This window comes from Bombina bombina, chromosome 3 (genome assembly GCF_027579735.1).
Source record: "Bombina bombina isolate aBomBom1 chromosome 3, aBomBom1.pri, whole genome shotgun sequence".
Lineage (NCBI taxonomy): Eukaryota > Metazoa > Chordata > Amphibia > Anura > Bombinatoridae > Bombina > Bombina bombina.
The window spans coordinates 1,219,002,634-1,219,024,031 of NC_069501.1; the positions used below are offsets into that span (position 1 = coordinate 1,219,002,634).

A 21,398-nucleotide genomic window follows, 5' to 3' on the forward strand; every position below is an offset into this window, starting at 1 on the left:
TAAAATAGTGTACTAATATTTATAATCAGAAGTATAAGTGTAGGTGCGCATCTTACACAGCTCTTTATAAAATAGTGTACTAATATTTATAATCAGAAGTATAAGTGTAGGTGCCCATGTTACACAGCTCTTTATAAAATAGTGTACTAATATTTATAATCAGAAGTATAAGTGTAGGTGCGCATGTTACACAGCTCTTTATAAAATAGTGTACTAATATTTATTATCAGAAGTATAAGTGTAGGTGTGCATCTTACACAGCTCTTTATAATATAGTGTACTAATATTTATAATCAGAAGTATAAGTGTAGGTGCGCATGTTACACAGCTCTTTATAAAATAGTGTACTAATATTTATAATCAGAAGTATAAGTGTAGGTGCGCATGTTACACAGCTCTTTATAAAATAGTGTACTAATATTTATAATCAGAAGTATAAGTGTAGGTGCGCATGTTACACAGCTCTTTATAAAATAGTGTACTAATATTTATAATCAGAAGTATAAGTGTAGGTGCGCAGCTTACATAGCTCTTTATAAAATAGTGTACTAATATTTATAATCCAGAAGTATAAGTGTAGGTGCCCATGTTACACAGCTCTTTATAAAATAGTGTACTAATATTTATAATCAGAAGTATAAGTGTAGGTGCGCAGCTTACATAGCTCTTTATAAAATAGTGTACTAATATTTATAATCAGAAGTATAAGTGTAGGTGCCCATGTTACACAGCTCTTTATAAAATAGTGTACTAATATTTATAATCAGAAGTATAAGTGTAGGTGCGCATCTTACACAGCTCTTTATAAAATAGTGTACTAATATTTATAATCAGAAGTATTAGTGTAGGTGCACAGGTTACACAGCTCTTTATAAAATAGTGTACTAATATTTATAATCAGAAGTATAAGTGTAGGTGCGCAGCTTACACAGCTCTTTATAAAATAGTGTACTAATATTTATAATCAGAAGTATAAGTGTAGGTATGCATGTTACACAGCTCTTTATAAAATAGTGTACTAATATTTATAATCAGAAGTATAAGTGTAGGTGCGCAGGTTACACAGCTCTTTATAAAATAGTGGACTAATATTTATAATCAGAAGTATAAGTGTAGGTGCGCATCTTACACAGCTCTTTATAAAATAGTGTACTAATATTTATAATCAGAAGTATAAGTGTAGGTGCGCATCTTACACAGCTCTTTATAAAATAGTGTACTAATATTTATAATCAGAAGTATAAGTGTAGGTGCATATGTTACACAGCTCTTTATAAAATAGTGTACTAATATTTATAATCAGTAGTATAAGTGTAGGTATGCATGTTACACAGCTCTTTATAAAATAGTGTACTAATATTTATAATCAGAAGTATAAGTGTAGGTGCGCAGCTTACACAGCTCTTTATAAAATAGTGTACTAATATTTATAATCAGAAGTATAAGTGTAGGTGCGCATCTTACATAGCTCTTTATAAAATAGTGTACTAATATTTATAATCAGAAGTATAAGTGTAGGTATGCATGTTACACAGCTCTTTATAAAATAGTGTACTAATATTTATAATCAGAAGTATAAGTGTAGGTGCGCAGGTTACACAGCTCTTTATAAAATAGTGTACTAATATTTATAATCAGAAGTATAAGTGTAGGTGCGCATCTTACACAGCTCTTTATAAAATAGTGTACTAATATTTATAATCAGAAGTATAAGTGTAGGTGCGCATCTTACACAGCTCTTTATAAAATAGTGTACTAATATTTATAATCAGAAGTATAAGTGTAGGTGCATATGTTACACAGCTCTTTATAAAATAGTGTACTAATATTTATAATCAGAAGTATAAGTGTAGGTGCGCATGTTACACAGCTCTTTATAAAATAGTGTACTAATATTTATAATCAGAAGTATAAGTGTAGGTGCATATGTTACACAGCTCTTTATAAAATAGTGTACTAATATTTATAATCAGAAGTATAAGTGTAGGTGCGCACGTTACACAGCTCTTTATAAAATAGTGTACTAATATTTATAATCCAGAAGTATAAGTGTAGGTGCGCACGTTACACAGCTCTTTATAAAATAGTGTACTAATATTTATAATCAGAAGTATAAGTGTAGGTGCGCATGTTACACAGCTCTTTATAAAATAGTGTACTAATATTTATAATCCAGAAGTTTAAGTGTAGGTGCGCATCTTACACAGCTCTTTATAAAATAGTGTACTAATATTTATAATCAGAAGTATAAGTGTAGGTGCGCATCTTACACAGCTCTTTATAAAATAGTGTACTAAGATTTATAATCAGAAGTATAAGTGTAGGTGTGCATCTTACACAGCTCTTTATAATATAGTGTACTAATATTTATAATCAGAAGTATAAGTGTAGGTGCGCATGTTACACAGCTCTTTATAAAATAGTGTACTAATATTTATAATCAGAAGTATAAGTGTAGGTGCGCATGTTACATAGCTCTTTATAAAATAGTGTACTAATATTTATAATCCAGAAGTATAAGTGTAGGTGCGCAGCTTACATAGCTCTTTATAAAATAGTGTACTAATATTTATAATCCAGAAGTATAAGTGTAGGTGCCCATGTTACACAGCTCTTTATAAAATAGTGTACTAATATTTATAATCAGAAGTATAAGTGTAGGTGCGCAGCTTACATAGCTCTTTATAAAATAGTGTACTAATATTTATAATCAGAAGTATTAGTGTAGGTGCACAGGTTACATAGCTCTTTATAAAATAGTGTACTAATATTTATAATCAGAAGTATAAGTGTGGGTGCGCATGTTACACAGCTCTTTATAAAATAGTGTACTAATATTTATAATCAGAAGTATAAGTGTAGGTGCGCATGTTACACAGCTCTTTATAAAATAGTGTACTAATATTTATAATCAGAAGTATAAGTGTAGGTGCGCAGCTTACATAGCTCTTTATAAAATAGTGTACTAATATTTATAATCAGAAGTATAAGTGTAGGTGCCCATGTTACACAGCTCTTTATAAAATAGTGTACTAATATTTATAATCAGAAGTATAAGTGTAGGTGCGCAGCTTACACAGCTCTTTACAAAATAGTGTACTAATATTTATAATCAGAAGTATAAGTGTAGGTGCGCAGCTTACATAGCTCTTTATAAAATAGTGTACTAATATTTATAATCAGAAGTATAAGTGTAGGTATGCATGTTACACAGCTCTTTATAAAATAGTGTACTAATATTTATAATCAGAAGTATAAGTGTAGGTGTGCATCTTACACAGCTCTTTATAAAATAGTGTACTAATATTTATAATCAGAAGTATAAGTGTAGGTGCTCATGTTACACAGCTCTTTATAAAATAGTGTACTAATATTTATAATCAGAAGTATAAGTGTAGGTGCGCATGTTACACAGCTCTTTATAAAATAGTGTACTAATATTTATAATCCAGAAATATAAGTGTAGGTGCGCACGTTACACAGCTCTTAATAAAATAGTGTACTAATATTTATAATCAGAAGTATAAGTATAGGTGCGCATCTTACACAGCTCTTTATAAAATAGTGTACTAATATTTATAATCAGAAGTATAAGTGTAGGTATGCATGTTACACAGCTCTTTATAAAATAGTGTACTAATATTTATAATCAGAAATATAAGTGTAGGTGCGCATCTTACACAGCTCTTTATAAAATAGTGTACTAATATTTATAATCAGAAGTATAAGTGTAGGTGCCCATCTTACACAGCTCTTTATAAAATAGTGTACTAATATTTATAATCAGAAGTATAAGTGTAGGTGTGCATGTTACACAGCTCTTTATAAAATAGTGTACTAATATTTATAATCAGAAGTATAAGTGTAGGTATGCATGTTACACAGCTATTTATAAAATAGTGTACTAATATTTATAATCAGAAGTATAAGTGTAGGTATGCATGTTACATAGCTCTTTATAAAATAGCGTACTAATATTTATAATCAGAAGTATAAGTGTAGGTGCGCATGTTACACAGCTCTTTATAAAATAGTGTACTAATATTTATAATCAGAAGTATAAGTATAGGTGCGCATCTTACACAGCTCTTTATAAAATAGTGTACTAATATTTATAATCAGAAGTATAAGTGTAGGTATGCATGTTACACAGCTCTTTATAAAATAGTGTACTAATATTTATAATCAGAAATATAAGTGTAGGTGCGCATCTTACACAGCTCTTTATAAAATAGTGTACTAATATTTATAATCAGAAGTATAAGTGTAGGTGCCCATCTTACACAGCTCTTTATAAAATAGTGTACTAATATTTATAATCAGAAGTATAAGTGTAGGTGTGCATGTTACACAGCTCTTTATAAAATAGTGTACTAATATTTATAATCAGAAGTATAAGTGTAGGTATGCATGTTACACAGCTCTTTATAAAATAGTGTACTAATATTTATAATCAGAAGTATAAGTGTAGGTATGCATGTTACATAGCTCTTTATAAAATAGCGTACTAATATTTATAATCAGAAGTATAAGTGTAGGTGCGCATGTTACACAGCTCTTTATAAAATAGTGTACTAATATTTATAATCAGAAGTATAAGTGTAGGTGCGCATGTTACACAGCTCTTTATAAAATAGTGTACTAATATTTATAATCAGAAGTATAAGTGTAGGTGCATATGTTACACAGCTCTTTATAAAATAGTGTACTAATATTTATAATCAGAAGTATAAGTGTAGGTGCGCATCTTACATAGCTCTTTATAAAATAGTGTACTAATATTTATAATCAGAAGTATAAGTGTAGGTGCGCATCTTACATAGCTCTTTATAAAATAGTGTACTAATATTTATAATCAGAAGTATAAGTGTAGGTGCGCATGTTACACAGCTCTTTATAAAATAGTGTACTAATATTTATAATCAGAAGTATAAGTGTAGGTGCGCATGTTACACAGCTCTTTATAAAATAGTGTACTAATATTTATAATCAGAAGTATAAGTGTAGGTATGCATCTTACACAGCTCTTTATAAAATAGTGTACTAATATTTATAATCAGAAGTATAAGTGTAGGTGCGCAGCTTACACAGCTCTTTATAAAATCGTGTACTAATATTTATAATCAGAAGTATAAGTGTAGGTGTGCATGTTTCACAGCTCTTTATAAAATAGTGTACTAATATTTATAATCAGAAGTATAAGTGTAGGTGCATATGTTACACAGCTCTTTATAAAATAGTGTACTAATATTTATAATCAGAAGTATAAGTGTAGGTGCGCATCTTACATAGCTCTTTATAAAATAGTGTACTAATATTTATAATCAGAAGTATAAGTGTAGGTGCGCATTTTACACAGCTCTTTATAAAATAGTGTACTAATATTTATAATCAGAAGTATAAGTGTAGGTATGCATGTTACACAGCTCTTTATAAAATAGTGTACTAATATTTATAATCCAGAAGTATAAGTGTAGGTATGCATGTTACACAGCTCTTTATAAAATAGTGTACTAATATTTATAATCAGAAGTATAAGTGTAGGTGCGCATGTTACACAGCTCTTTATAAAATAGTGTACTAATATTTATAATCAGAAGTATAAGTGTAGGTGCGCATGTTACACAGCTCTTTATAAAATAGTGTACTAATATTTATAATCAGAAGTATAAGTGTAGGTGCGCAGCTTACACAGCTCTTTATAAAATAGTGTACTAATATTTATAATCAGAAGTATAAGTGTAGGTGTGCATGTTACACAGCTCTTTATAAAATAGTGTACTAATATTTATAATCAGAAGTATAAGTGTAGGTGCATATGTTACACAGCTCTTTATAAAATAGTGTACTAATATTTATAATCAGAAGTATAAGTGTAGGTGCGCATGTTACATAGCTCTTTATAAAATAGTGTACTAATATTTATAATCAGAAGTATAAGTGTAGGTGCGCATCTTACACAGCTCTTTATAAAATAGTGTACTAATATTTATAATCAGAAGTATAAGTGTAGGTGCGCACGTTACACAGCTCTTTATAAAATAGTGTACTAATATTTATAATCCAGAAGTATAAGTGTAGGTGCGCATCTTACACAGCTCTTTATAAAATAGTGTAGTAATATTTATAATCAGAAGTATAAGTGTAGGTGCACAGGTTACATAGCTCTTTATAAAATAGTGTACGAATATTTATAATCAGAAGTATAAGTGTAGGTGCGCATGTTACACAGCTCTTTATAAAATAGTGTAGTAATATTTATAATCAGAAGTATAAGTGTAGGTGCGCATGTTACACAGCTCTTTATAAAATAGTGTAGTAATATTTATAATCAGAAGTATAAGTGTAGGTGCGCATGTTACACAGCTCTTTATAAAATAGTGTACTAATATTTATAATCAGAAGTATAAGTGTAGGTGCGCATGTTACACAGCTCTTTATAAAATAGTGTACTAATATTTATAATCAGAAGTATAAGTGTAGGTGCGCATGTTACACAGCTCTTTATAAAATAGTGTACTAATATTTATAATCCAGAAGTATAAGTGTAGGTGCGCATGTTACACAGCTCTTTATAAAATAGTGTACTAATATTTATAATCAGAAGTATAAGTGTAGGTGCGCATGTTACACAGTTCTTTATAAAATAGTGTACTAATATTTATAATCAGAAGTATAAGTGTAGGTGCGCATGTTACACAGCTCTTTATAAAATAGTGTACTAATATTTATAATCAGAAGTATAAGTGTAGGTGCGCATCTTACACAGCTCTTTATAAAATAGTGTACTAATATTTATAATCAGAAGTATAAGTGTAGGTGCCCATGTTACACAGCTCTTAATAAAATAGTGTACTAATATTTATAATCAGAAGTATAAGTGTAGGTGCGCATGTTACACAGCTCTTTATAAAATAGTGTACTAATATTTATAATCAGAAGTATAAGTGTAGGTGCGCATGTTACACAGCTCTTTATAATATAGTGTACTAATATGTTTTACTTGAGTGTTTTTTTACAATATTTTTTAAACTTTTCCCTGTAACATTCTACTACAAAAGTTATATGATCTTATTCCTTAGAATGTGCCATTTTTGCATTACTGAAGCTGGATAACTATTTAAAGAGAGCATTAAACACATCTTGCTTTTGTGTAAAAAGTAAAATCTGTAACATGGATTTTCAAAACATGGATTGAAATGTGTGGTTGCATGCGACTGCCTCTCCATATTGCCTGTTTCATAACAAAAAAACAAACACAATTACCCAAAACAGTGGAAGGTGGCCCTGCTCAGAAGAGCCCACAATCTTCAAGTTAGAGGAGACAGATATAGTGTAACAAGCAAGACTAGATTTACTGTATTGATTAGAATGCAGAGGAAGTGGCTCTATAATAGGCTCCTAAAGAGCTGCTAAAGTTATGGGTAGCATTTGGGTCTGAGGTAGATGCAAGCTTTATAGATTAGTATAAATATTTGGATTCTAAAATATATGAGGAACATAGGGATAGATTAGAGGGGCTGGTGTTATGAAGGTTACATTTAGCAGCCAATCAGCAGACGCTACACGGCTACTAAACCAAAAATGAAGAGAGAATGAAGAAAATTTGTTAATTGAAGTAAATTAGAAAGTTCAATGCTCTATCTGTATCATGAAATTAAAAAAATGGGTTTTGTGTCTAACTAAATCAGTTAATTTCTGATATAACTGGAAAAATAATCTGAAAAGTAATTATTCTAAAAATAAAAATTTTAGTTAGAAAAATCATGATTTAAAATTGCCGACTACAATTTACATTGCTAGTCGGCTCATGATTTAAAATGACTGACTAGCAATTTAAATTGTGATTTACATTAAATCATGATTTAAATCAAATCCACCCTGCTTGAAACACTGAATTTAGCTCCAACACATTTGAATGGAGGAGAGTTTTTTCCTGATTTTAAATTCCTTGAGCATGAAATAGGCCGCAAATTGCCACCCCCATTGTCACCAGTATCCACTGGGGTTGAGACAAAGGTAGTCCCTGGAACAAGTTGTCGATTTGTATTGTAACCACCAACCTAGATGGGTCTTCAGAGACTATAGAAACGGAATGTTCTAAAACAAAGAAAGTCTTGTTCAAATGCATCTGGAATGGCCTCATTCTTCATCTAGCCAATTTTATGCCCTGAAATCGTATTCACTGTCTTGCAGAAAAGGACTGTTCTTTAATAGTTAGATCATTAGTTCTTGAATTTTCTGATGTGGACAAAACACCATGTCTTCCTTTGTATTGAACAAAACCCCTAGAAAAACTGCTTCCTGAGAAGGTACAAGACAACTCTTCTCCCAATGCATTAATCAACCAAAATCTTGCAGAATGTGAAGAACCATCTGTGAATATATCTCTGCCTGCGGCTTTGCATCTGCTACTAGCAGAATGTCAGTCAAATAGTGCACATTTGCAAATCTGTGCAATTAGACGAACTATCATCTTTGTAAAAGTCCTTGGTGCAGTGGATATCCAAAAGGAAAGAGCCAGGAATTGGAAATGGCATGGTCCGACAGAAAAACCTCATAAAAAACTTGTTGTGAGGAGTGGCTACAGGGATATGAAAGTATGCATCCTTTAGTTCTATAGACAGTAGAAAATCTCCTTTTGGAAATAAAGAAATGACTATCAGAAGGGACTCTATTTGGAATCTTAATGGCTCCAGAAAAAGATTTAGTGCTCATAAATCCAGAAATGTTCTCCATGCCTTGTCCGTCCTTACCAGAAACATTCTGGAATAAAAACCTTGAATCTCTACAGGATGAATCTCTTTTATAACCTGAGCTTGAATCAAATTATAGATATACTGGAACATTGTCATTCTCTTGCTAGCATCTTGTGAACAAAACTAGAATCCAAAAATCTTGTCTAACACATACTCAGGAATCCCTGAAGTGGTATAACCAAGCCCCAACAGGACAAACCTGGGCACCTGGACCATCGTTGTTGCTTAACAGAAGCCTTAGCAACCTGCCTACCACAACCTCTTCATTTGTGTCCAAAATGGCTTTTCCAGAGCAGTGCGTAAAGATTGATAAAATCAAGCAACTAAAGACAGAGATTTAAGGTAAAACGAAGTGAGAGAATCAGAAGCTATGCTGTTGAAAGAAACTCTAAATGAGCAGTTAGAGAGGTAGGAAGCAAACCAGGAAGCAAAAAAATTGTAAGGAGGGGATGGTCTACCATGTGAAATGTAGTGGTTAGGTCTAGAACAACATAGCCCCCTCCAAGGGTTTGTATTTTAAACAAAATGTGTAAATCTGAGTAGTATATACAGCCAAGGCAACACATTTCCTATATAATTTGTAACTAAAATATGATTGAGTATAATGTTATGCAACCTAAGGCAACATCCTGCCATTAGTGACTGGCTCACATATAGAAAAATAATAATACTTTGTAACCAGTTCTCCATATACAAAAACAAGTTTGAGAGTTATTGGTCTAAAATAAAAATAAAAGGGTAGTTGTCTTTTGCTTTAGAGGATATCATGTGTTACCTTGGTGAGAGCAGTTTCATTAAGTATTTAAAAAGGACATGAAAACAATTTGTTCTTTCATGACTTTTATTATAATTTTTTCTTTGTCCTGTTGAAAAGCAGGAAGCTAACTTCAGGAGCATGCATGTTCTGTAGCACTATATTGCAGCAGTATTGCATTAATTATTGAATAATTGTTACTATATCTTGGAAGTAAACGGAAGTAGTTACAGAAAGTGGTGAGGTTTAGTTTTTTTTTAGGGTGGTAGGATTAGAACATGCTTAAATGGATCAGGAAATATGTCCATGGCAGGAAACAAGTTAAAAAGATGAGTTAGGAAAGCGGCCAAAGAAGGAAGAAGTTGTGAAAGAATGGGTCAGGGGAACAAGTTGATTCAGAATAGGAAGAGTTAAATATTTATTTTAGCGGTTTTCTTCTTAAAGGAACATGATACCCAAATGTTGAATTACTTAAAAAGTGAATAGAAAATATCAAATGAACATCTCTATGTTAAATAGGAAGCTATTATACCCAAAATATTCCTCAGTAGCCACATCACATTGTAAAGGACTTTAAATATCCAATCATGATGTTATTCCAGAGACTTACAAGAGCATGCACCTGGCATGTGCAGGCACAGTCATTTTATCTTACTGCTCATTTTAATGAAGTTCACTATAAAATCTTGCAATCCCATGAGATCACAGTAAAATGTTAATGCATTGGCCGTTTTATTTTCCCACCATGCAGAAGAAAGTAAAACTAGTAGCTCTGGATCATAGAGTCCTTACCATAGTGTGAGGAGGAATTTATAAGGTAAAATATCTTCCATTTTAAAACACCTCTTCGCCTGTTACTGGGGAGAAGTAACCAAATGTTTCTTTGATAGAGGGTGTGTGAGGTAAAGAGGTTTCTTCTAATTGTATTACTTTTACTCCTGAAGTGATCTGTAATAATCTGGACTGTGGGTTTTTTAGTGGGTGTAGCTGCTGCAGGACAAAGGAAGAGTTGAAAGTCATCTGGGGTTAACATTATAAGTAGATTTGTTTAGTTACTTTGGGTGTATGAGCAGAGGACATCAGCATTTCCTCCTCCGATGTTCAGCGGCTGATAAAGGCAAGTCTGCTTTGTATACCATGGTTGTTGAGTATACAACACGTGGCAAACTGTGAAGGTGCTGCTTTATCAAGTGATGGATTGAGTATGGAATTTGTATTGTGGGACTACGAACTCTTGGCAGGAGAGGGTGGAGATGTTGGAGAAGAAAGGTTTGTGTAATAAAGTCTGGTAGGTCTAAATCATTAAGTTTTTGCAAGCAAGCAGTTTCTCAGTAGCTGAAGAGCATGCAGCAGTTTGAGTGAGAGAGAAAGCAAGAAGATGGTGGTAACAGGGAAGATTAAAACACAGCTAGAATTAATGCAACAAGTATGAATTAGAATGTCCCTTTTAAGACCTATCAATCTGTATACTTTTAAATTACACAAATATTAAATTTACCATACTTATTTGTAATAAGCCAACTCATTATACTGCAGTATACAAGTACAATAAAGGATACACACAGGACAACTAGGAAGCCCTGCTCCATAATAGAGTGTTGATTACTGGAGACAAAAGGGTGAGACAATTGTAAAACTGGGTCTATTGAGGATAGTAAGTGAACAGCTCAGAAAATGAGACCTGTTTGTAAGTTATGGACTTTTATTAAGTGGTAGGATCCTCTGAACACAGCAACTTCAGAGATCATATAAACATTTGAAAACTGGTGAAGAGTCAGACAGACGGAGGGAGTCATTACCAAATGCAGCACAAGAGAAGCCCTGAAGGCAAAACTAAGGAGGTGTAGGTCAGAGGCAGCAAGGGAAGTATATATGGAAGAAGTGAGAGACAAACAAGGACTAGAGCTTACAATATACACAAATAAACAAAACAAATCTAACAAAATAGATTTTTACTTACCAACTAAGGGTCCAAGCCAATAAACAAAAGCATATTCAAAAAAGGTGTTTCCTACGCAGTTAAACACTAGTGAGAAGGCAAGAGCTGGATTGAATACTGCTCCAGTTAGATGTCCACCTGCAATGATACAATACAATTTTATAATAAACAGAGAAATACAGCAAAACACGTAAACAATATTAAGGAATGTACTAAATCAAAAGATTTGTATATAAAATGTTTAGTTATATATAATGAAACAACTTTGCAATAGGTTGTCATTTAGTTTACCTTTTTTTTTCTTCCATGTAATTTAGCTCTGAAAATTATGGATTTTAGAATTCTCAGAATGCACCCTACTGACACCTCAAGGATAACGTCTTCCTCTGCTCATACACCCTACCTGACTAAACAATAATGGACGTGGCTACTAAAATTACAACTGAAGTAAACAAGATGGTAATTAAGAGCTAATAATGCAGGGATTAACATATTTTAGGGGTGGTTACACACACATCGGTGTTCTTCACATAAAAGTTTGCCAGCCGGGTGGCATTATGTATTAGCCGGGTTGGGGCAGTGTAATATTTCCTAATATTATATAAGTTTTTTGCTATCCAAAAAACAAATTAATTGCATAAATTTAACAATATTAGCTGATCTTAGCCTAATAGTGGCTAAAATTATTTTAGTCGGGTGGTCAGTAAAATCAGCCCGATGGTTTACCCACTATTAAGGTCCTGGGGAAAAAACTAAAAGAAATTTAAATTTCCACACCCTTCAAGGCTAACTCTCTAACATATATGTCCCTAATTGCTTTAGCTGGTAACAAGGCACTTTAAGCTAACATTAAGACCGTGGCACTTTACGCTAACATTAAGACCGTGGCACTGTACGCTAACATTAAGACCGTGGCACTGTACGCTAACATTAAGACCGTGGCACTGTACGCTAACATTAAGACCGTGGCACTGTACGCTAACATTAAGACCGTGGCACTTTACGCTAACATTAAGACCGTGGCACTTTACGCTAACATTAAGACCGTGGCACTTTACGCTAACATTAAGACCGTGGCACTTTACGCTAACATTAAGACCGTGGCACTTTACGCTAACATTAAGACCGTGGCACTTTATGCTAACATTAAAACCGTGGCACTTTACGCTAACATTAAGACCGTGGCACGCCTTGTTGTTTGCAGACTAAATTCCAGATTGGCTCCTCTAAATAAGGCAAATGGTGGGTAACGTTTTGCTATTGATAAACAATTGCAGTAAAAAGGATGTTAATTTGTTTTGTTTTTTTAATGAGTTGTAACTTGGTCGATATGTTATGTTATTCTGCTTCTTACAGGATGCAGATGTGTATAAAAATACCCTCAGAGCCCAAAAGGACTAGGACCAAAGAAAAGGTAACTCCAAGAGAGTGAACCAGGATATACAGGGCACCTACGAAAAGACCCTGCCGACCCAGCAAACAAAGAGAGGAATTGTAAATCCCCATCTACATAAATTAAAGGACCAAGTAATGTCCTGAGAACTTAAAAGGGGGAAGGAAGAATCCCTTCCCTACACAGAGTACTCATTTGCACCCAAAATAGAGCAACCGAAGACAAACCGTCCCCAAGAGCCGCTTGAAAAACAGCATCAAATATCCGAGTATGCTCCTCCAAGCCATAGGCGTCCTGCTACAAAAAAGGACTTAGCGACCACAGGTCGCCACCCTACCACACCGGACCTTCTTCAGAAGAAGACTCCGAAAGGGCAGGAAAGGAAAGAACAGAACCCAGACACCGGTAGAGAAAACTACCTGCCGAGGAGGGATCCCCCGCTAAGCCTCTCACTTAAGGAAGGTTCACCATAACTATGATATGCAGCTAAGATCAATAGTTCAGACAGATCCCTAACTCTCGCTCCGGCAACGGACCCAGCACCAAAGTGACTAATAATGTCCGAAAGACTTAGGGAATTCAAATTACCCGGAATCAGCAGGACCTGCAGGAAGGAAAAAGGGAGGGAACCAGCCCCCCCCAAGGAGCTCGGGTTCCATAACTCAGACACAGCTTCCTTCCTGAAGACGAAAGGTACTCCCAAAAGTTGACCCTCTACTGGAACTACAGTAAAGGTATGGCACAGAATTCCATCACACCGACATCCCGCACGCAAGGCAGGGGGACTTATCCCCCTAAACAGAGTAATAAAAAATACCTCCAGGCCCAGGCGGATACTATGGAATGCCAAAATAACCCCCAACAGGAGGGAAAGCGAAGCCAGAACTTAACAGTATGCTAGCACGCAATCAAGGCGCAATTATCTGCAGTGGGCTTCAAACTGCAAACCTCCCGCTCGCTAAACAGCTAGGCTAATCATCGGGCTACTACAGCGGGGCTGGAGCGTAAATCTGTAGACAAGCTCAAAAAGGTCAAATACCGAAGGAAAATCATCCGGCCATTAAGACCGGCGCAGTAAGAAGTCTAAATCTCTCTGCAAGAGAGAAAAAAAATACGCCCGTAGGAACAGAATACGTTATGGAACCGGGAAACTGGGCCATCCCGAACCAGTCCTAAGTGACTGGAATTTTGGGGGTATGTATCCAGATCCAAGACAGGACAAACGAACCCAGGCACCTAAAAACGTGGAGCCGGCTGAAAAATTTAGTAACCCCTGAGGATCCACTAGGTTACCCCATCCGGAGTAGACTTTGCACCACAGGTGATGCAACCACAGTCATATCCAAGACACCCTGGACACTGAACTCTCACGAAGTGTCCCATACACAGAGAGCTTAGGATACCCACAGCGGGATACAACTCCCACCACAAGGGTGATAAGAAATGGGGGAGCCTCACAGCCCCTCTGGAAGACCCGAAGGCTCTAGGGACAACTTTCACTAAGTCCAAAGACTATGTAACATACGAGAAAACAGAAAGCTCTGCATAGGAATGCTAGCTGTCACCAGAATCACAAGACGGATGAGAAAACCAGAGCTCTACCTGGGTTCAAACCCACAACCTCCTGCTTCAGGTGCGGTGGAGCTAACCACTTCGCCACCTCTCCCTTAGAAACTAGCTAGAGAAGCTAACAAAAAAGTCTCCAAGATCCTCAGGATCCACTTCCCTGACAGCCCTAGAGCTCGAGGATTGAGAAGGAACATGTATCCTGATGGGAGAAACCCCAAAAACGCCAAGGCAGGGCTGACACAGGAAAAAGGGGAGACAACCTAATTTGTAAAAGCTCCCAAAAATATGGGAGTAGACTAGATACCGGAAGTAGAATAACCAAAAGGCTTTAACTTCCAGAAACAGATGACCTGAAGCCAACCCCAAGGTAGAGGACAAAAAGGCCTATTAACCTCAACCCGAAGGAAGAGATACCGCCATCAAGGACAACAGATTCCAAGAGGAGAACCTACTAAGAAGACGAGAAAAATCGTCCAGGTCGATCCCTAGTAGGATCCGCTCTGGATCCCTGCCCACGAGGAACAGGACAGTGAGGACGGAGTACAATCCCCTGATGCCTCACCCAAAGGCCGAACGAGAACCAGACTGATGTTTTGGAACGAAGGCTTTCACTACCATGTTTTAGCCCTGCATGGGCAGAGCCTCAAAAATTAATGGAGACTCATGGAGGGTTCCCTTCATGAAAACTTCTAGCAAAAGCAAGGCATTATTCGATCTGAAGAGACACCAAGAGTAATAAACTCCTCAACCGAGTGAGCAACTCACCACCCAGCCAGGTTAGCCAGTTACACTGACACCACGTGGATGATATAGACCAGTAAGGAACAGAAATAGCGCCTGCTACATAGGGCACCCCAAACTGAACCAGGTCACTGAAAGTTTGAGACCCCACGAGGCCTCGATAAAAGGATCTAAAACATAACAATGTAGTAACACCTTAACATGCGACTTCCGCAGAAGTGCCCAAGCCACCACAAAATCGCTAGTATCAAATTCCAGAGAAGAAATATTTCCCAACGGAAAAATCATAACAGACATGAGCTTCTTTAAAAATAAATTAAATACATCCTAACCAGATCAAATAAAAGAAGGGCAGCAGCTGCAGGTGAACACCCAAGAAGAATGTTGTACACCAATGGGACCAGCCAGAGACCCCATTCTTCCAAAGCTAAGAAATGGAATAAGATACCCCAAAAAGAAAGGGAAATTGAAGACGACCAGGAGATTAACTTCATCCCCCCATGTCTAACCCAGCTTGTGGTCTGAAAAGGCCGTTATGTTCTGATCTAGCCACGAGCCTAAATAACACTACACATTAACAGACAGAATCACATAAACATGATTTAAGTCCCCCCTGTTCAATAACCCCCCTCAGGAGATATTAACCCTTGATTCATTATAAAGATAAATGAGTCCCACTGAGACCCTGACTTCTTCGTTTACGTTACTTTATTCTCATCATCTAAGTAAAATGAACCGATCTTACTGGAATCAATGCCGTGGAACAGGAACACGGCCCTTCCAGTGTGACAGATAGTAGCCTCGCTTCTGACATGGACTTGAGAGAAGAAAGCAGGCAGCGAAACTCGTTAACGCTGATTGCTAAGGAGTTGTTAACATGAGTCGTGATGATTTCGCAGAAAGAACTCTCCCTGTATCTCCGGACTCTAACATTCATCCATGCTCTCACTGAGAGGCTGACAGGATAACTTAAAACTCCAGTCCCATTTCGAAGAGTACTACCCTCCATAAGAAACTATATAAAAACTTCCGACACTTCTCTGCCAACCTCCTGTGACGAAAGGCAAAGAATGACTGGGGGATGAGGAAAGTGGGGGAGGTATTTAAGCCTTTGGCTGGGGTGTCTTTGCCGCCTCCTGGTGGCCAGGTTCTGAATTCCCAAAAGTAATGAGTGCACCTGCTTACAGATAATGCCTCTTGGTTCTTAAGAGGCAGGAGGTTACCAAGGCACTGAATACTTAGAGTGGAGTTTGTATGTATTTAATGTCTGGATATTGTTAAGCTTCAAACATCCAGGCTGTAACAGAGTGGAAAGTAAAAGAATTAAAAGGATGCTCATTCTTCCTCAACGTGGCTACAGGATATTGCTAGCCAGTACCCTGTCCTGTCACTGAGTAATAATTAATCCAAAGGTGAAGTCTTATTGTAAACATGTAAAGAGGGGGAATTTACAAGTATAGCAGACCAATCTCCTGAGAAGAAGCGCCTGCTCTGTTAGTTCTACAGAAACATCTTCTCTGGTATGTCACGGACTGGGCCAGAGTTGCCACCTCGGCCATGTTTTGCTGGACACTTATGAGTTACACATGCTGCAGGGTGTGCAAGGCTGCTGCTTTTTTTTTTTATTGTAATTTTAATAGCGGCCAGCAGAAGGTGCAGCTGTACATACATAAGGAGCAGAGGAGCAGCCTTCCTCTCTCTATGGCACTGATCGGCCATGTGCTGAGGGGGAAGGGCGTAGGGCAGGCTTTCCCTAGTCGAACAGCCAGAGTGCAGTCTCAGTGAATGGAGGGAAAGGCTGCTTACATCAGTGTTAGATGCTAGAAGTATGTGTGTCCTCTACTAACTGATATAGTTGAAATTCACCTGGGCAGCTTCCAGCCAACAACTAAACAGTAGGTACATAAAATGTGCTCTCAGCATGTGTGGGGTTTCTTCAGGGCAGCAGTGAGATCCTCCTGTAGAATACAGCTAATACTGTGCAGTGGGAGCCTCCTGTAGAATACAGCTAATACAGTGCAGTGAGAGCCTCCTGTAGAATACAGCTAATACAGTGCAGTGAGAGCCTCCTGTATAATACAGCTAATACTGTGCAGTGAGAGCCTCGTGTATAATACAGCTAATACAGTGCAGTGAGAGCCTCATGTATAATACAGCTAATACTGTGCAGTGAGAGCCTCATGTATAATACAGCTAATACAGTGCAGTGAGAGCCTCCTGTAGAATACAACTAATACAGTGCAGTGAGAGCCTCCTGTATAATACAGCTAATACAGTGCAGTGAGAGCCTCGTGTATAATACAGCTAATACAGTGCAGTGAGATCCTCATGTAGAATACAGCTAATACAGTGCAGTGAGAGCCTCCTGTAGAACACAGCTAATACAGTGCAGTGGGAGCCTCCTGTAGAACACGGCTAATACAGTGCAGTGGGAGCCTCATGTAGAATACAGCTAATACTATGCAGTGAGAGCCTCATGTAGAATACAGCTAATACTGTGCAGTGAGAGCCTCCTGTAGAACACAGCTAATAATGTGCAGTGAGAGCCTCCTGTAGAATACAGCTAATACAGTGCAGTGAGATCCTCATGTAGAATACAGTTAATACAGTGCAGTGAGAGCCTCCTGTAGAACACAGCTAATACAGTGCAGTGGGAGCCTCCTGTAGAACACGGCTAATACAGTGCAGTGAGATCCTCATGTACAGTACAGCTAATACAGTGCAGTGAGATCCTCCTGTATAATACAGCTAATACTGTGCAGTGAAATCCTCATGTAGAATACAGCTAATACTGTGCAGTGAGAGCCTCATGTAGAATACAGCTAATACTGTGCAGTGAGAGCCTCATGTATAATACAGCTAATACTGTGCAGTGAGAGCCTCATGTAGAATACAGCTAATACTGTGCAGTGAGAGCCTCATGTAGAATACAGCGAATACTGTGCAGTGAGAGCCTCATGTAGAATACAGCTAATACAGTGCAGTGAGAGCCTCATGTATAATACAGCTAATACTGTGCAGTGAGAGCCTCATGTAGAATACAGCTAATACTGTGCAGTGAGAGCCTCATGTAGAATACAGCGAATACTGTGCAGTGAGAGCCTCATGTAGAATACAGCTAATACTGTGCAGTGAGATCCTCATGTAGAATACAGCTAATACTATGCAGTGAGATCCTCATGTAGAATACAGCTAATACTGTGCAGTGAGATCCTCATGTAGAATACAGCTAATACTATGCAGTAGAGCCTCATGTAGAATACAGCTAATACTGTGCATTGAGATCCTCATGTAGAATACAGCTAATACTATGCAGTGAGATCCTCATGTAGAATACAGCTAATACTGTGCAGTGAGAGCCTCATGTATAATACAGCTAATACTGTGCAGTGAGAGCCTCATGTATAATACAGCTAATACTGTGCAGTCAGATCCTCATGTATAATACAGCTAATACAGTGCAGTGAGAGCCTCATGTATAATACAGCTAATACAGTGCAGTGAGAGCCCCATGTATAATACAGCTAATACTGTGCAGTGAGAGCCCCATGTAGAATACAGCTAATACTGTGCAGTGAGAGCCTCATGTAGAATACAGCTAACACTGTGCAGTGAGAGACTCATGTAGAATACAGCTAATACAGTGCAGTGAGAGCCCCATGTATAATACAGCTAATACTGTGCAGTGAGAGCCCCATGTAGAATACAGCTAAAACTGTGCAGTGAGAGCCTCCTGTATAATACAGCTAATACAGCGCAGTGAGATCCTCGTGTAGAATACAGCTCATACTGTGCAGTGAGAGTCTCCTGTATAATACAGCTAATAATGTGCAGTGAGATCCTCATGTAGAATACAGCTAATAATGTGCAGTGAGAGCCTCATGTATAATACAGCTAAATACAGCTAATAGTGTGCAGTGAGAGCCTCATGTAGAACACAGCTAATACTGTGCAGTGAGAGCCTCATGTATAATACAGCTAATACTGTGCAGTGAGAGTCTCCTGTATAATACAGCTAATACTGTGCAGTGAGATCCTCATGTAGAACACAGCTAATACTGTGCAGTGAGAGCCTCATGTATAATACAGCTAATACTGTGCAGTGAGAGCCTCATGTATAATACAGCTAATACTGTGCAGTGAGATCCTCATGTAGAATACAGCTAATACTGTGCAGTGAGAGCCTCGTGTATAATACAGCTAATACAGTGCAGTGAGAGCCTCGTGTATAATACAGCTAATACTATACAGTGAGAGCCTCATGTATAATACAGCTAATACTGTGCAGTGAGAGCCTCGTGTATAATACAGCTAATACTATACAGTGAGAGCCTCATGTATAATACAGCCAATACTGTGCAGTGAGAGTCTCATGTAGAATACAGCTAATACTGTGCAGTGGGAGCCTCATGTATAATACAGCTAATACTGTGCAGTGAGATCCTCCTGTATAATACAGCTAATACAGCGCAGTGAGATCCTCCTGTATAATACAGCTAATACAGCGCAGTGAGATCCTCATGTAGAATACAGCTAATACTATACAGTGAGAGCCTCATGTATAATACAGCTAATACTGTGCAGTGAGAGCCTCATGTATAATACAGCTAATACAGTGCAGTGAGAGCCTCCTGTATAATACAGCTAATACAGTGCAGTGAGATCCTCCTGTATAATACAGCTAATACTGTGCAGTGAGATCCTCATGTATAATACAGCTAATACTGTGCAGTGAGATCCTCATGTATAATACAGCTAATACTGTGCAGTGAGAGCCTCATGTATAATACAGCTAATACAGTGCAGTGAGATCCTCCTGTATAATACAGCTAATACTGTGCAGTGAGATCCTCATGTATAATACAGCTAATACTGTGCAGTGAGAGCCTCATGTATAATACAGCTAATACAGTGCAGTGAGATCCTCATGTATAATACAGCTAATACTGTGCAGTGAGAGCCTCATGTATAATACAGCTAATACAGTGCAGTGAGAGCCTCCTGTATAATACAGCTAATACAGTGCAGTGAGATCCTCCTGTATAATACAGCTAATACTGTGCAGTGAGATCCTCATGTATAATACAGCTAATACTGTGCAGTGAGAGCCTCATGTATAATACAGCTAATACAGTGCAGTGAGAGCCCCATGTATAATACAGCTAATACTGTGCAGTGAGATCCTCATGTATAATACAGCTAATACTGTGCAGTGAGATCCTCCTGTATAATACAGCTAATACTGTGCAGTGAGAGTCTCCTGTATAATACAGCTAATAATGTGCAGTGAGAGTCTCCTGTATAATACAGCTAATAATGTGCAGTGAGATACTCATGTAGAATACAGCTAATACTGTGCAGTGAGAGTCTCCTGTATAATACAGCTAATACTGTGCAGTGAGAGTCTCCTGTATAATACAGCTAATACTGTGCAGTGAGAGTCTCCTGTATAATACAGCTAATACTGTGCAGTGAGAGTCTCCTGTATAATACAGCTAATACTGTGCAGTGAGAGTCTCCTGTATAATACAGCTAATACTGTGCAGTGAGAGTCTCCTGTATAATACAGCTAATAATGTGCAGTGAGAGTCTCCTGTATAATACAGCTAATAATGTGCAGTGAGAGTCTCCTGTATAATACAGCTAATAATGTGCAGTGAGATACTCATGTAGAATACAGCTAATACTGTGCAGTGAGAGCCCCATGTAGAATACAGCTAATACTATGCAGTGAGATCCTCATGTAGAATACAGCTAATACTATGCAGTGAGAGCCTCATGTAGAATACAGCTACTATGCAGTGAGATCCTCATGTAGAATACAGCTAATACTGTGCAGTGAGATCCTCATGTAGAATACAGCTAATACTGTGCAGTGAGATCCTCGTGTAGAATACAGCTAATACTGTGCAGTGAGATCCTCGTGTAGAATACAGCTAATACTATACAGTAAGATCCTCATGTATAATACAGCTAATACAGTGCAGCGAGATCCTCATGTATAATACAGCTAATAATGTGTAGCGAGATCCTCGTGTAGAATACAGCTAATACAGTGCAGCGAGATCCTCATGTATAATACAGCTAATAATGTGTAGCGAGATCCTCGTGTAGAATACAGCTAATACTGTACTTATGTCTCTACAGAGCGGCTTTGTATGAAATTACTATAGCGCATGCGTCGGTATCGTAGCTCTATTATAGCTGAGCTTCTAAGCATCGATCACTTCATGTGAACGTCCG

The 21,398-nt window shown here is 37.2% G+C and overlaps 1 protein-coding gene across 1 annotated transcript in view; it reads right to left on the minus strand.

Moving 5' to 3' along the window:
* Positions 1 to 21,398, minus strand: part of AQP11 (aquaporin 11) — a 50,968-nt gene that overhangs the window by 15,740 nt on the left and 13,830 nt on the right. The window contains exon 2 of the mRNA XM_053708685.1: positions 11,474 to 11,590. Coding sequence (XP_053564660.1) covers positions 11,474 to 11,590 — 117 coding nt within the window. The remainder of the gene's footprint in view (positions 1 to 11,473; positions 11,591 to 21,398) is intronic.